Here is a 17,351-nt window from a genome sequence, read left to right as displayed (position 1 = left end):
CCGACCGTCGTTTTGACTTGAACCTTGTTGAAGAGGCAGCCCCGCCTTCTCCAGACAACATATGGCGCCCATCCTTCGTCTCCCCTACTGGTCCTCTTACCGTTGGGGATTCCGTGATGAAGAATGATATGACCGCTGCGGTGGTGGCCAGGAACCTTCTCACTCCCAAAGATAACAGACTACTTTCCAAACGGTCTGATGAGTTAGCTGTTAAGGATTCACTGGCTCTCAGTGTTCAGTGTGCAGGTTCTGTGTCTAATATGGCCCAACGCCTATTTGCTCGAACCCGCCAAGTTGAATCATTGGCGGCCGAAGTGATGAGTCTCAAACAGGAGATTAGAGGGCTCAAGCATGAGAATAAACAGTTGCACCGGCTCGCACATGACTATGCTACAAACATGAAGAGGAAGCTTGACCAGATGAAGGAAACTGATGGTCAGGTTTTACTTGATCATCAGAGATTTGTGGGTTTGTTCCAAAGGCATTTATTGCCTTCGTCTTCTGGGGCTGTACCGCGTAATGAAGCTCCAAATGATCAACCTCTGATGCCTCCTCCTTCTAAGGTTCTGTCCAGTACTGAGGCTCAGAATGATCCCCCTCCGATGCCTTCTCTTTCTGGGGCTCTACCGACTGCTGAGACTTCTCCTAAGCAACCTTTGTGAAGGCTCCATCTTGTTTGTTTATTTTGACTCATGTATATGTACATATTTGTAGCTTATCGGGGATATCAATAAATAAGTTTTCCTTCATTTCAACGTATTGTGTTAAATACACCAAAGCCTTCTTCGCTAAGTTCTTTGAATTTTCTTTTGTTGAAGCTTGTATGTTGAAGCTTTCTGAGTGGAGCATGTAGGTTGGGGTAGTGTTCCCTTAATTTTTCGAGTGAGGAAAACTTCTCGGTTGGGGACTTGGAAAATCCAAGTCACTGAGTGGGATCGGCTATATGAATCTTAGAACGCCATTGTGCTCGGTCCTGTGTCATGTCCTTCGTTAGATCCAAGTACTCTAAGTCTTTTCTTAGAGTCTCTTCCAAAGTTTTCCTAGGTCTTCCTCTACCCCTTCGGCCCTGAACCTCTGTCCCATAGTCGCATCTTCTAATCGGAGCGTCAGTAGGCCTTCTTTGCACATGTACGATCAAAGGAATGGGTCCTACAATGAGAAGACTCAAAGATACCTATACGAGAATGCCCTGATGCAGGGATCAGACGCCTTGATTCTAAGTCCTGAAAGGGGCGCAAAAATAAAAGGTGAGTGGACCAAAGTTTATGATAATAATACTAAGTAAAACCATTTTTCTTTTGAATATACTAACCCTCTATTTTGAAAACACATATATAATACTACATAATAGGTTTTCTGAAAACCCTACATGCCCAAAATATTCATATACAGTAAAATCATATCTAAAAGTGATAACGAAATGCTCGAGGGCAAATCCCAAGAATTTCGTAAATCAAATCAATGATGTACTCAACTAGGGGTACCATAGTAGCCCAAAAGCATAACCATCACTCGAAGGTGAAGTTGTACAACACTGGGTTATGCCAGTGAAGACATATGGTAGGTCTCATCATCCGAAGGTGAAGCTGTACGACTCTGGGTTACGCCAGAGAAGAAATATAACATAACACACCAATAATAGTCGTGGCTAGTGAAGCTGTCTGACACTGGTTTCGCCAGTGAAGCTGGGAGTATGTCATAAATATCTCACTACTCATCAACTGTGTCCTATCGCCATAGGCACGTATACATACTCAAGTTGTGTGTATGTATTGTATGATTACCCACTAGATAAGCATCGAAAAACGTAACCAAAATCTCTAACCAAGTGTAGAATACCAAAAACTCATCATCCGAAATCATAATAAATCCGTCATGTGAAATTATAACTTCACATTCATAAATCCATCATATATTGTAAAGTGTAAAAGGCCATGGTTTGTAAATCTTTCGTAAACGTAAATTCAATAAATCGTAAATAAATCATGAAACATAAAATTAGGAAACCATGCTTTTCACGAATGCAAGGCTAGCATTTAATAAAAATCATGCAATTTAAGAAGGGGTCCACTCACAGATACTTCATCGCCGAAGAGCCGTGCAAATTAAAGAGGAGGGGGTCACCATTAACAAATGCACCTAGGCACATAAAAGGGAACAATAAGTAAAACCCTAGTGGATTTGGAATCAGGGCGTCGAATTACTCTAAGAGGGGTCTCAGGAAATTTTCGTAAAAAGTCAATAAAAAAGTCAACGATCAACCTAAAAAGTCAATTGAGACGCCAAGCCAATCAACTACATTAAAACTTCAGAATTTCACTAAATGGGTATCAAAAATGGATTTGGGGCACCGAAATTAGTCTAGGAGGGTTCCTGAGAAAATTTCGTAAAAGTTAACTCATGGAATATTCTAGATAATATTCTAGGGAATATTCCATCCAGGTCAGGTTAACGGATCGATCAACAAGTTGGTCAACAGGGTCGGGTCAACGGGTTGGACTAGGTCAGGTTCAGTTTTTTAGTTGGTCCAAGTCGAATTCGGTTTTTGAGATAGGCCGGGTCAGATCTGGTTTTAATCTGGATTTTAGATTGTTAGGTGACCTGGTCCACTAGAAAACCCATCGAAATCTAGGTTTAATGGCTAAAAAATTGGGCAGTCTTCAAATGGCCATATTTTTCTCATTTCTGAATTAAATTTGACCCATAATATATCAAAACGAAGATAGGGAGGTGTAGAACAAGATTATACCTGCTTGGAGTTCAAAGGACATTTTCATAAAAACACACATTCAAAATTATAAAAATCATAAAATTAGGGACGAGTTGTTGCACTAAGAGCCGTCATGGAACATATTCAAAGTACTAGCGGTCTTTCTACTGTCGTTGAAGTTCCTACAACAATCTTTAAAGACAAAAGCTGTTGTATCGACCAACTAAAGAAAATGTACATTAAGAGAGACAACACCAAGCACATTGTGCCAAAGTTCTTTTATTCTCATCAACAACAACAACATTAGAACATTGAAGTCAAGTAAATCCGGTCCCAAGACAACCTGACCAATCTCTTCACGAAGTCATGGCCTAAGTCTATTTTTCATAAACTCGTCCAAGGAATCGATATACGTAAACTTATGATCTGAATAGCTTGTAGTTCTCTTATTTGGAAGTTTTGTCAAACTCAAGGGAAGTGTCTACAAATATACTCACTTGATCTTAATGTACTATTTTCCCTACGATTAGGAGCATTTTTCCCATTGGGTTTGTACTACCTAACGAGGTTTTGATGAGGCACCCATCCTAGGTTGGTCAAACCCTTATGAGGTTTACTACTTTCATTCTGTATGACGTTTGTTTTTGACATTATGCATACTTCTCACATTTCTCCTCAGTCTATGGGCTTTGCACCTACTTTTAGGTTTTACCATAGCAAGGTTTTGTGAGTTTTACTAACCATGCACGCTTTTGTTAATTTGAGACTTGTATTTGCCTGTTGTGTCGATGACTTCATCAACTGATTTACTTCATCAGCTGAAGACCTTATGCGATTTTTGTTTGAGTATTTACACACTCAAGGGGAAATTTTGTAACCCTATTAGATTAGGAATGTGATTACGTAAATCTCTTGGGATATCCTTGTGAGATTCTACCATATCTCTTAGATTATATATTATCCTATTAGAGTTATAATCTTATTGGGGTAAGGAATTTACCTTCACCAGTACAATCAATAAAGGCACAATGGCGTAAGATAACATACACCTCACAATTACACTCTTTCTTTTCTTTCCTTGCCTCTGCACCCCCTCTTTGTCCTTTATATTGTTCAATTAAATTAGGCTTACAACAACTTGAATGTTATTGCATTACATTATTAAGTATTAACATTCAAATTATTTGGTACCAATACCATTTTTGTATTAAAAGTAAGAAGAATTTATTCGATTTTGCCCAAATAATAAGAGATTTCGATTTAAAGACCGCATGGACATTCATATGCTCAAACCAATTGACAATTATGGTAATAAGGCCTTATCATGTTTAACCGACAATTTATTGATTCAATTCTAAATCTCAAAGTTAAATGAAATTTTTTAGAGATGATCTTGACGAAAATAAAGAAAATGAAAGATTAGGATAATAACGTTTTATGCAGTTAATTGATTAAAATTATTCACTTTTGTATTCGAAGTCTCGGATTCAAATTCACTTAATTTATATCCTATTATAAGAAAATGACACTTTTAGGGAAAAATGAGACTTCCCTTTCTTTCCAGTAGTAAAAGAGTGTGTTGGAGCGTGTGGGGGATGGTGAGTGTGTGAGAAACTCGCAGTCTCACATCACATGGCCTCTGTGGGTTTGGGGCCAAAGCATCAACAATCAGAGGCACAGCCACAGCGACAGCGAGACCACAATGAGCCACTGAACCACGTGACTCGCCGAGCCCCCCAAATGGACTCCGACAAGGTACTCTCTCTCTCCTCTCTCTCCTCTCTCTCACATTTCTCAGCCACCTCTTCGAGCTCTGCTCTCTTAGAGGTTTGCTTCATCTACGTAAAGGTAGGTTTTCGTGCTCAGATCGCCTTTGATCCACCTCAACTCTTCACTTTCGTTACTAATTCTAATCGATCTGCAACTTTCTGTGCCTTTGGAGGTCTTACCCACCTCGCCGAAGCTTCTCTCCGGCCAGATTTTGTGCTTTTTTTTCTCAATTTTTTTGTTTTATTTTTGTATTTCCTCTATTATTTTTGCAGGTATAATAAATTTTTGTAAAATTTTGTTTCCGAGAAGCTACTTTAGGAAAATTAGGAGAAAGAATTATAGAAAATGTGGGACTGGGTTAAATTATATTTGTGTTTATAAGCTGGTTGGTTAATTAATATGGAAATAAAAGCTTAGAGGAGCTGAATTTAGAAGTTCTGATTGCTATAACTTTCTCACTCAGCAGCCAATTTGAGCAACTGGGGTGTCCTGTTTTTTAATTGTTTCCTTTTGTTCATATTCATATTTTAAGTTTGACCCCGGTGCGCTTTTGCTCCTCGGCTCGGTTTCTTTGGATCGAATGCTTGTTCTGGTACTCCTCTGTTGGTCTTTGGAGGCTTTGTTAATCTGAATCTGGTTCTCTTTTGGGTTTTCTAGTTTTTTTAACCATGTTGTTATTTTTGCCAACATTTTGTGCTTTTTCTTTCCTAGAGGTGGATTGTTATTCAGAGTATTCTAGTTTGCTTCAGGAAGCTGATGTTTATTGATTCTTTCGAATGCAAGTTTTATAGAATGTGATGCTTTCTTGTAAACTGGGTCACCTTGTTTTGCTAAGTATTTTTTGAGATCTTTGTGCTTTCCCCTTTCCTAAATTTCGTTCTGAATATCCATATGTTTGCAGCAGTTATGTTTGTTTGTTGAGTCGCTTTTAAACTTGTATGTATGTACTACTGTTATCATCAATGTGTTCAACATTTTTGTTGCTTAAGATGGTTGTTAAGTGTACATTAGTTTCTCACTTTGTGTAGTACATAGGTTTCAAAGCATATTTTTTTTCCCGGATTCTCATTAATATAGAGGGGTATGCATGCTTTCGTAACTTCACCAGACACGTAATGTATTGCATCATATATACAATCATACAAAACAGTATGGTATATGTATAGAAATTTGTAAATTCATGCAATCATTTCTGGAAGGTACTTTTTAACCCATAGAGATTATCTAAAATGCTGAACGAAGAGTGATAAGTCTTAGAATTGGTATAAGAACAGAAAGGCATTGTCGATATGTTCGTTTGGATTATTTTAGGGGTATTTTGGGGCATCTCCCGTAAGGGGCCTACTGGTTTCAATTGCATTTAGGCAGGGTGAATCCTTAGCAATCATCAGCTTGCCAGTCATACTTTTTCAAAGCAAGCCTGAAGTTTGTACTTGTTTGAAATTTTTGTTTCTGTAAATTGCAGGAAATGTCGGCTCCTGTTGTCGAGGGAAATGATGCAGTCACTGGTCACATCATTTCAACAACAATAGGTGGTAAAAATGGCGAACCAAAACGGGTTAGTACTGGTTCTTTCTTCCATCCTTTACCCCATTTGATCCATCTGAAGGCTACAACTTTGATCAAACTCCTTCATCCTGTTTAATACCTTTTATAGCACAAAAATCTGTGCACTTTTGTCATTCATAATCAATTATTACTTGACTTGATATATAAAGTTCTAACAGTTGAGGTCCTTTACCTATGACATTGATAGATAATTTATGAAGAATTATTCAGCTTCCACTTATTTATGTATTCTGAAGTGTTCCTTTTGTTGTTGATTGCAGACAATCAGTTACATGGCAGAGCGTGTTGTAGGTACTGGATCATTTGGAATTGTTTTTCAGGTATATATTTTACTCTAATGACAGCTAAAGCGTTCTTGCATTCTTTTCATTATTGAGTCTTTGGTGATTTTTTTTTAATTCAGGCTAAATGCATTGAAACTGGAGAAACGGTGGCCATAAAGAAGGTCTTACAAGACAGGAGGTATAAAAATCGTGAGTTGCAGTTGATGCGCTTGATGGATCACCCAAATGTTGTTTCACTGAAGCATTGTTTCTTCTCTACAACGGCTAAAGATGAGCTTTTCTTGAATTTGGTTATGGAATATGTACCTGAGACTATGTACAGGGTTCTGAAGCACTACAGTAGTATGAACCAAAGGATGCCACTCCTCTATGTGAAACTTTATACATATCAAGTATGGATCATTGTTAGTTATGGTTTTTTTCCTATTAACTTTTTTCTATGTTGCTAATCATTTGTATTGACTTATGCCCTTGTAATTAATGTAAAAACGTCCTTTTCAGATTTTTAGGGGCCTGGCTTATATCCATGCTGTTCCTGGGGTATGCCATAGAGATGTGAAGCCTCAAAATCTTTTGGTACGCGTTCTTTGTTTATTTTTTTCTTTCATTGCCCAATGTGAAGTAGATTGTTTATGTTATTTTCACGTACACATGGCAGGTTGATCCCCTCACGCACCAAGTTAAGCTTTGTGACTATGGAAGTGCAAAAGTTCTGGTATGGTGTCATCTTCACTATTTTCCCATAGTTCTGCTAATCTGAGTATAAGACTGGCTATACATCAGTCATCTATTTATCCGGAGGCTTCATGTTAATGCAGTTGGGAAGTTGGTAACTAAATCAGTTTCCTTGAATAATTTCTGTTTTAATGATTTTCTTTGTAATCAGGTCAAGGGGGAAGCAAACATATCATACATATGTTCTCGTTACTATCGGGCTCCTGAACTCATCTTTGGTGCGACAGAATATACAACATCCATTGACATCTGGTCAGCTGGTTGTGTCCTTGCTGAGCTCCTTCTAGGCCAGGTTATCTACTTCTTTGGGAGTAAAGTTCTTATTCTTGGCCTAAGTTAACTTTTGGGTGAAACTGTTTGTACGTTTTGACTTATAAACAATTTCAAACTGTTATACAGCCACTATTTCCTGGAGAGAATGCAGTGGACCAACTTGTAGAGATTATCAAGGTCGTGTTTCATTATCTTTGTTGAATTAGATGGATCATGCAAGTGTGTGTTCTTACTATTTATGTGTCTTCTTGCAGGTTCTTGGCACTCCAACTAGAGAAGAGATTCGATGCATGAATCCAAATTACACTGATTTTAGGTTCCCTCAGATTAAAGCTCATCCTTGGCATAAGGTATGAATTTAGATAACCCTTCAAATAAGTTGATTGTTAAGGCGGTGCTTGTAGAGGAGGATGTTAGTATGCGGTGTAGACATACGCTTACATGTCTCTATGTTCTGGACATGGTGAAACCTTTTGTTCAAAATTTGAGTTGGGTTGATTGTTAGCCCTTATTGTCTGGTAGCATAGGGTGGCTGGGAGGGTTATGTAAACTAAATTGGTTTTGGGAGTATGGTGTTTGCTATACTTTGGCTGGTTTAGCGGGAATGAAATAGAAGAATCTTTGATATTGTGAAGGAGTGAGTGTGGAGAAACTATGGGAAATATTCGTTTATGGTCCTCTCTTTCGGATTTGTTTGTGATGGAATTCAAGGAGCTTTTGTTTCGTTCTGTTTTTTATTCATTTAATTTTAATTGGAAGGCTTGTGAGTTGATGTTAAAGTTGATTGTTTCTTGGGTTTGTAGTATAGTAGCAGTTGTCTTTGTTAGCTATCATGAGTGGCCTTAATTGTTCTTTTGGGTAAATGAGTTTTTAGTTTCATCTGTCTCTGTGGAGTGCTTCTCCACAAAATGCAATTTCTTTAAGTACAATTTTGTTTCTGTGGTTCTTTCCTTTTATTTCTTGAACATATTCTTGTTCTTGAATTGTCCATATTTACCTGTGCTGACTAAAAAATTATTAATTATAACAGACTGTAGGGATTTAATTACTGTTATCTGTGCGCTTATTTTCGTTTTGCATCAATCCTATGGTTATGCATCTGTGACATGCTCCTCTATTCAGGTTTTCCACAAGAGAATGCCTCCCGAAGCAATTGACCTTGCTTCACGACTACTTCAATATTCACCGAGTCTACGCTGCACTGCGGTGAGTTGGACTTCTATTCACATGGAGTTCTACTGTTTCAAAGCCAAGACATCATGCTTTGTGATGTCATTAAAATAAGATTTGAAAAGAGTTCCCTCGGTTTGGCAGCTTCCATTTATGTGCTGAGTTGCAACTTTTGTACTTGGCTCTTGGAATTGAATAATTTGTCAGTCGATTTTGAGTTGTTTCACTTCTTGACATGTTCTAATATCTGAATTTTCACTGATCGTCCATTTACAGCTAGAGGCATGCACGCATCCTTTCTTCGACGATCTCCGTGAGCCCAATGCTCGCCTACCAAATGGTCGCCCGTTGCCGCCACTTTTCAACTTCAAACAAGAAGTGAGTTTCAGATTCATTTACTTTTACCTGTTAACGAAATGATGAAATATAGAAATATGTTAGTCTCAACTATATATATTCGTTGCTTGTTCATCGTGGTACCTTTCCCTGAAAACAATTCCACCGATTCAGATATTCTGGGCCTTTCAGCACTTGAACGTGCATGTCTGATTGAATCAGTCCTGAATATATGAAATTTCTTCAAATTTTGTCCATAAGTTTAGTTGGGTTGCATAATCTGGAAGAATTGAGTAGGGCCTTTTAAGTGGTTGGACATTCGTGAGGCAGCAACTCTATGAAAATGACTTATATATGTTTTGTCTTGTCCCTTCATTACTATCCACAAGTTCAAATGAAAATTTTCTTAGCAATCACATTTTCTACTCTACTCGTGCAAGTTTTAATTGACTCGTGCCTCCCACCGTGCTCCAAAATTGACTTGCAGTTAAACGGAGTATCACCTGAATTGATCAAGAGGCTCATACCAGAGCATGTTCGGCAGCAGGCTGGACTTGGATTCCCACAACCAGTCAGAACTTAAACATAAAGTGATCAAACAAGGAATTATCTTTTGTACTAGTGGACGGATGTGAAGCAAAAGAGGGCCTCTTTGTGGTCTATATATAACTGAGCATTTTGGCCTAATCTGCTGTTCTCGCCTTCCAAAGATGTATACATACAATGGCTCTCCGGCTTAACCTGGAAGTCGTCGATCATATCTACCGTCATTTTAGCCTAAACATACCGTCGTCTTGCGTCTGTACATCATTTTGATTGTAAGCATTCCAGAAAGCCAAAAGTACAAGGTAATGTTATCCAAATCTAGCTAGTAGTGGCTGTAAAAAGTCCAGCAGGAGCCCGAGGGGCGAAATGGTAGTGCGGCATGTGTTTTACTTTTATTATCTGTGTTGTTTCGACTGTCTGGTTGCGGTATGGTCTCAAATTATATCTTTACTATTGATTACTGTCTCCTCCAACACTGCAGTTGTGGATAATTTCAAATCTATGTTGTTTGACAGCCACAGCTTTGAGCTTCATCATGTAATTGAATATTCTTGCTTGGTATTTTTCTACTCGGTTATTATTCCTTGAGGACGTAACAATACTCCGAAAACTTTGATTTTATTTCTTACTTAACGCAAAACCAAACAACAAATTTGCCTCCCAAGGTTTGTATAATATACTCAAAATAAAAGTAAGTGAGCGAGCAAAAACTGCAATGATTTGAACCTAAATGGGAACGTAAATCTAATGTGGATGATTTGAACCTTCTATATTTTAGGTACTCTTTCAAAGGTCAAGCCTGTGAAACTTCAATTTCGAAATTGTTTGGTCACCTAAAATGGCCAATATAAAAGTTAGAATTGAAAATGGATGATCGAACTGCTAAAAATCATAAATTGAGTCAATTTATTTTCCTGCATAAATAAGGGGAGTTTTTATTGGCACTCCAAAATTTTGTTTTTGCATTCCAAACTTTATATAATTAGAAAGAAAAATACACTTGCGAGGGGTATAAAATGAAATTTTTGAAGTACTAATAACAGTTCTCTAAATAAAATCTAAAATTTATAGGGTTCTGATGATTATTGAATAACACCTGAAAATAAGGAGTATGCCATGTCCACTCACAGGGAGAAGCTTGCGGTTGCATTTGGGCTCCTGAAGCTTCCTCCGGAGTGAAAGCTTAATGGGATGATTCACATTGTTTGTCGTTAAAATTGGCAAACTTCACTCATTTGGGCCTAAAGTCAAATTATGACATTTTGTGGGTGGGGTTGTGAAATTAGGCTAGACTTACATCAAGTGGCACATGTTGGCTTACAAAAATTTAAGAGGCCACCATTATATATGATATGTGTTTGTAGATATTTTTCATACAAGTAGGGTTTGGAAGGTGGAATGCATCAAGTGGCTTCTTTTAATATCATTTTATAAGGATATGGTTAAGGGACACTATATGTCCAAGGTCCAACATTGAAATAATTTCAAAGGTTTTTCTTGACTTTGTCCATGTTAACAAACAATTTGAAATGCCTCGACTTTTTTAGAACAGGTCATATTGTGTCTCCTCTTGTTCAAAAAGAACGTTAATACTTTATACATATTTGAAAGGCTAAAATAGTTAGATGAAAGAGAAAAGTATAGTCCAGAGAAGTTGAGGGGCCAAACAATCAAACAAATCTCTCTACAGCTGCACCCATTTCATTTCAAAGCTTTCTTCAATATTGCAAGACTTTCTTTCAATATTGCAAGCTCTGTCATTTCTTTTGATTAAAGTCAAAGCACTCTGTTAATTCATTATATCTTTGTTGTCTGTACAAGTATTCCTATATTTCAATACAAGTTCTCTATTTGAATTGTTATTGTCATTTCAATACAGTGCTTTAGCAATTTCTCTTTCTCTCCACCATTTACATATTGTGATTGAATTCTTTACACAAGTAAAGTTCTTACATATAAGGCAAAGAAAGAACCTAAATTGAGTCACTCCCGCTCAAATGCCCTAATCTTTTGGTTAGAAGTTAAATAGCGCAATCTACATCACTCAAATCTTGTCTACTAGTGGTAACTAGTAGTGGCACACTCGCAATCTCTAATCTCACGTTCAAATAAATTTCCGGCCTACTGGCAAGGCCCATTACGAATTTAGGGGGCTAACACATACATACGAGGCACGTAGATCCCCTCACCCACCATGTTACCTTTGTGACTCCGGATTTGCAAAAGTTCTGGTACGTTTATCCTTTCGTCACATTTTTTTTTTGTATCAGAATGATCAGTTGCAGTTTCTTTCATGATCGTTAAATTTTTTGCTTCTTGATAAGCTTCGTGATCACCTACCATTCAATCTTAATCCAACGGTGAAAAAGAAAGTACAACAAATGTTAAATAACCACATGGTGGATCTCCACAATTTCCGTTGACCGTAGAGTCCAAGAGAACAAAAATGTAGAAATTATATGCAACCACAATTTCATTGCAGAAATTGTTACCCACCATGTAGGTTTCAATTCGTCCATGCAAATATCGTAATCACATAAAATTATCATTGTACTTTATGATAATTTGATGCAACAAAATGCTTCAAAGCAAATTTATTGCTGAAGGCAAAACCCAAAGTATTTGACTTTTAGTTTTGACTACAAATTGGGAAACTTGTCACTTCTTTTAGGACTACTTGTATTACAAGACTTGATATGTAACCGAGATAACAGCTCCTCCTTCCAGACTCAAAAAATTGGGGAAGAAACTGAGAAGAGCACACCAATGGTGGTTGATATTTTATTGATCCTTCATTCTCTACCATGAGAAGACGAGGAAGACAAGCAAATGAATGTCTGATACAGTTCCTAAGGTCCTGATAAGGATTTTTACCATCTGCAAAAATAGGGATAAAAATACTTAAAAATACTTGCAAGAGTACAAATGACAAAAATAATTCTAGATCGAAAGTAGCTGAGTAGCTGAGATAGAAATTAAGCAATAACGCATAAGGAGATAAGAGAAAAACTTACATCGGCAACAAATTAGGATAAGATATCATCTTGCCCGAATTGCTTGCTGGCAACAGCAGCTTTCATTCTACAGACCATTTGTTCTATGTTGCTCACATCCATGTTCTCATAACCTTCCTCAACCAATCCATCTAATATTTCAATTGTCTGAAACAATCAAAAAATTGAACAAAACTCAGAACACAAGAATTCCAATGATCTGGGTTCGACAAAAATACAAAGTCATAAGTTGATAAACCTTTTTGATAGCTTTATTGTATCCACTGATGATCTCACTTGGGTACAAGTGTTCGGGCAGGAATATCACTGGTGGGCGTTCCTGGCTCGAGCACACAGCTCCCCGAGGAGTTGGCACTTTGGTTGATTGTCGGTCTCCTGCTCATTACAATGCTACAAGAGGAGAACAAAGTTAGTTTTGAAAAGGTGTTTGCAGAGCCTTAGGTATATATAGGCTTGGAGGCTCACAATCAAAAACTAACTTTAAGTGCTTAGGTGTGCCACTGCCATCTTCGTATGGCAGATGTAAAACAAGTGTATTTAAGCCGATTACTTGCGCCCCAAGTTACTCTGACTTCTTGTTATCAAAGGATTGTTGTAGATGTGTTAAGTCTACATTAAGTTCTTTTTTATGCCTTGAGGTCAAGGACTTTTGTTCATCTTGTATGCTTTAAAGAGCGAATATCCGGATATGGCTGAATGGTTTTATTTCAATAGTAATGCCCAAATGATACGCTTTGAACCACTAAAAGACTGGAAATAACTTGGATATATATTGAAGGATACATGATAATGCTAGATCTATTAAGTAAGCAACAATACAAAGGGAGTCGGGCTAGAATTAACCTTGTCGGGCAAGGTTGAATCTTGTACAGCGTTACTTCTTTGTAAGTACAAAGGTTTGGGGAGAAAAGGGAGTGAATGATGAGCAGGGTGAACATAAGAGAATCGATACTACTATTGTTGAAAGAGTAGCAGAGCTATTAAACTAGACAAAAGATGGCTTTTGTGAGGGCTGATCCTGAAAATGATTGAGGTTAGGGGCTAACTACAGCTTCGTATGCAAATCTGGCTTGAGCAGAGTTTGTGTATTTGTTTGTTTGATTGGTTGAGTGTCTTTGTCTCTAGGCCTTCTTCCTCATTTTATAACCGAATTAGCCTGACTGCTTGCAACTTCGCTTATGCCCGAAAGCAACTAAGGGGTAGTGACTCATCAGTAATTTACGTACTTTGCCATTCAGAAAGTGCTTTTAGACTGAGAGTAGGATGATTTCCATTAAGTGTCACTTCTTTCAAGCTACTAGCCTTTGCATTTAATGTGGAATCATCATTTTTCCTTGGGTTGGGCGAATGGATTTGATGCTGGGCCTTCGGGCAGAGTCATGTCTTCTAGGCTTCCTTTTGGGCTTCTCTTCCTTCAGCCCAAAGTTCAAATATGAACCCAAACAGTGCCCCCTTCAATCGTTATTAAGCCTTCAAACCGAGGTGTTAATAATGATTGAAAAGTTGCTGCGCGCCTACACTAGGTTTGAGCACCATTTAAAGCAACCGTCTCTACCTAAGTCTTTTCCACTAGCCCACGATTTTTACCCTTTAATCAACAGCTCATTATGTAATTTTTTCTAAACGGTTTAAATTTCCAAAATTCCCCATATTTTTCTAGAACTCCTAGGGTCTTCAAAAATCTTTCCTGCTTCTGGCTTCTTCTTTTATACCCTTTTGAAAAAAAAATCTTTTATTTCCCTCCAAATCTAATCAATGGCCCCAAAAACTATTTCAAACCGATCTTCATACGAATTTGGTAAAGGTATAGTCACCCACCCTATGCCGTCTGCTTAATGCCCTTCATCATCCTCGGGCAGGTCTACGTTCTGAATTTTTTTTTAAGGAAGAAGGGGTCCACTCACTGGGACATGCACGGGTTTCTCAAGTTCCTTCTGCAGTAGAAGCCAGCATGCCAAAAGTCAATTGGTTCACTTCGAACCCAATTCTAGCTGAATCGGGCATTTCTTCGTCCAAGTGGTCAAATCACCGTCGTGGCTTCCCTCTAATGAACAACGAGGCTTAGGTTAAATGGATAAATGAGCTTGAGCCTATCTTAAAAAATAAATGGATGAATAATGGTATTTATGAGCTGATAATGCTCTCAAAGGCCATCGTGGTAGCGAAGCTAGAATTATTGACCACTGCTTTTCCTTTTTGGAACTCGGGCACCAACACCTTTGACTTCAGGATGGGTCCTATGTCTCCTGCTATCTTGGATATGGCACAAGTCTTTGGGTTAAGACCATTGGGCAGTATTGTGGACGTAACTCATGCTTAGGCTCTCCCTTCTCGCCTGATTGCTGAAAGTTCAGGCACAAGCTCGGGCACATCGGCTTCCTTTCTTTAGTTAGACTACAACTCAGCAACTTTCAAGAGTTATGAGATGTCTTGGTGCGGGTTTTCCTAATGCCAACATAGATCAAGAACATATGTATTTTCTCCTGTACTAGCTCAACAAACATGCATTTCCTAACAAATCCAATGGGGTAAAGGTCGAATAGATTCCCTTGGTGGAATCCCTTCATAATTTTGATGATGTAGCCACAGGTCATTTCTTTCTTTCTCACTTCTATCATCTCCTTTTTGAAATGACTCGGGGTGAACCATTTGAGACCAACCTTAATAGGCCCATCTGGATGATCCAATTATGGTTGCAATGGTACTTCCCAAAGTTTCGGGCAGTTAACTTGGAGTTCCTAGAGGGTGTAGCCCCTGCTCTAATTTTAGTCGAAGCTCCCCCCCACAGATCATTCAACATTTGCCTACTTTAATTTTTTCAGAGTCTACAGGACTCGAGCAGACTTAGAATAGGGAGCATCTATTTTTCGTAAATATCTGTGGTTTCTTGATCAGGCCTTCCAAGATGCTCTTATAGAGGATGCTGACCCTTTATGCAGAGAGAAATTTATCAGCTGTATTCAATTGCGAGATTTAGCCTAGGGAGTTCGCGGTGATCGTTATGAACGCGGTCTAGAGGTTTATCATCCCAACTTCTGTAGTAGACAACTGGGCTTTAGGTAAGCTATTCCAATTACATTTTTTTATTTTATTCATTGTGGTACCTCATACAGCCTTCCATCTCCTCAAGAAGATATTTTTCGAGCTGCCCGACGTAGTCTTGAAGTTATGAGCAAGGTGGCCTGAAAACCTTTGGCTCTTAATTTTGAGTGTTCTTCGATTTTTTTTCTTCTTAGTGGGAGGCGAAATGGATCAAGAAATATGGAGAAGATCTACAGGAAGCTCATGACCGTCTTTTCAGCCAACTTTCTCTCAGATCTTTTCCTAGCTCAGGTGAGCTTAAAAATTGGAATGAAATGGTTTCTCAAAAGAATCAGCTTCTTTTGATAGGTACTTTCTGTTCTCTCAATTCATTCTTTATAAAAAAAATAAAAAAAAACTTTATACATCAATGATTTTTTAAATCTTCATTCTTTTCATTCCCTGCAGCCTTAAGTACCACAGAAACGACAGACATCGGGTTAGAAGAAGAATCCACCAACGCATTGATTCTTCAAGAAGCTGCAAACGAAGCTAAAAGGCGAGAGATTGGAGGTGGTGGGGATTCCTCAGACCTTCTGGGAGACTCAGAAGCTGAGGAAGAGCCCAAAGTAAGTACTCGAGCCCTCAAACGGTAATGAACAGTTGTGATAGATACTTCTGATTTTGATCTTGAACAACGACTCAAATCTAAGCGGGCAGCCCCAACCAGGAAAAGTACATGAGCCCAAACCTCAAAGTCTTCCAAAGCTACTTCTATTTCAAAAACCTTTACTACTACCGTGAGTAAGAAAAAACAGAAAACCCTCAGTAAGTATCTTTAGCCTTAATCTTTCATCCATACCTTACGCTTGGGAACCAACGGTTTGGTCCTTCTTGTGATTAGGACCTTCGGTATCCAAAGGACCCTCTTTGGTTTTAAAGGATGCTCCATTGGATGTAGAAAAGTAGCGAAGGGCCAAAGATTACCAGGATATGGTCCTTGGAGAATTAGAGGTATAGATTGCCCCCATTTTCTTAGAATTCTTCCCCCTTTTTCTTTTCATGATATCTCTTTTACCCGATTATCTGTATCAGGAGATTTAAGCAGAAACGATCTCTCCACCTGAAATCTCTTCTCCTTCAGCCCGATCAAGGCAAGCCCATTTTTTTCCAAGCAAAACCCACTCCTTTAGAAGTGACTCCGATCTCTCAATTTGGTCATTCAACCGGGCAGATGATGCATTATATGGAGGATAACAGTGATTCAGTGAGTATTTGTTCCTATCATCCCATGTTCAAAACTCTTTTTCTATACTTACTATCCTTCATTTTTTTCAACCTGCCCTGGTACAGGAATTTCAGCACGCACCAATTTTTATTTTTGGAGAGCCAATAGTTCCTGAGATCTCTCTAGTGTCTAAGGTGACTAATCCACAGGTTTCTCAGGCACTCTTTACTAATGCGCTCGAGGTTCCAGAGTTGCATGTTTCTCAACCTCAAATTCCTCCATAGGTATATTTTTGAACTTCCCGTTTTTCTCTTCTTTAGCTACTGGCCTTCACTTCTTCTTATACTTTTGCATGCTTCTCTTGAAGTCTTGGGTACCTCCTCTCTTACCCCAGTAGGTGGACATAACCTCCCCTAACAATCACAAGAAATTACTCATTCTACACCTCTTTCTAGAGCTCTGGGTTTATTTCAGGTATATTGCCTTTTTGTATTTCATCCTTTCCTGGCTTGGACAACTTTTCTCTTATCATTTGTGTCTTTGTTTGCAATATGATTCCGGAGAGGGCTCGGGCAAGTCCTCTCCACGCTTGGTGCGTAAAAGAGATCCTCTTCAATCTTTGAGGTTACAAGGGCTTCTGTCCCTAGGCCTGAACAGCAAGCCAAGACTATTGTAGCAACTTCTTCCACTTCTGC

At 38.4% G+C, this 17,351-nt stretch overlaps 1 protein-coding gene across 2 annotated transcripts; it reads left to right on the top strand.

Moving 5' to 3' along the window:
* The first annotated feature begins 4,241 nt into the window (after window positions 1-4,241).
* Window positions 4,242-9,962, top strand: LOC103429366 (shaggy-related protein kinase eta). 2 transcript variants are annotated; one of them, XM_070805550.1, is made up of 12 exons: window positions 4,242-4,465; window positions 5,946-6,038; window positions 6,310-6,369; window positions 6,453-6,725; window positions 6,835-6,909; window positions 6,992-7,048; window positions 7,220-7,360; window positions 7,468-7,518; window positions 7,596-7,691; window positions 8,464-8,547; window positions 8,788-8,889; window positions 9,335-9,962. In XM_070805550.1, exons 1-12 carry the CDS (start codon window positions 4,343-4,345, stop codon window positions 9,428-9,430), a joined length of 1,251 nt encoding a protein of 416 aa, XP_070661651.1. In that variant the 5' UTR covers window positions 4,242-4,342; the 3' UTR covers window positions 9,431-9,962. The 2 variants fall into 2 exon arrangements, with proteins under 2 accessions (XP_070661651.1, XP_070661650.1); XM_070805549.1 differs by having other exon boundaries at window positions 4,289-4,558.
* Window positions 9,963-17,351: the final 7,389 nt, after the last annotated feature.

This window comes from Malus domestica, chromosome 09 (assembly GCF_042453785.1).
Source record: "Malus domestica chromosome 09, GDT2T_hap1".
NCBI classification, from domain to species: domain Eukaryota; kingdom Viridiplantae; phylum Streptophyta; class Magnoliopsida; order Rosales; family Rosaceae; genus Malus; species Malus domestica.
Note: the sequence above shows the minus strand (reverse complement) of the source record. Positions and strands in the feature narration are given on the sequence as shown.

Coding starts and splice junctions, on each gene's coding strand:
- LOC103429366 (XM_070805549.1), top strand. CDS start 4,343: ATGGCCTCTGTGGGTTTGGGGCCAAAGCATCAACAATCAGAGGCACAG. Junction 4,559..5,945: donor TTTGCTTCATCTACGTAAAG/GTAGGTTTTCGT, acceptor TGTAAATTGCAG/GAAATGTCGGCTCCTGTTGT. Junction 6,726..6,834: donor TGAAACTTTATACATATCAA/GTATGGATCATT, acceptor CGTCCTTTTCAG/ATTTTTAGGGGCCTGGCTTA.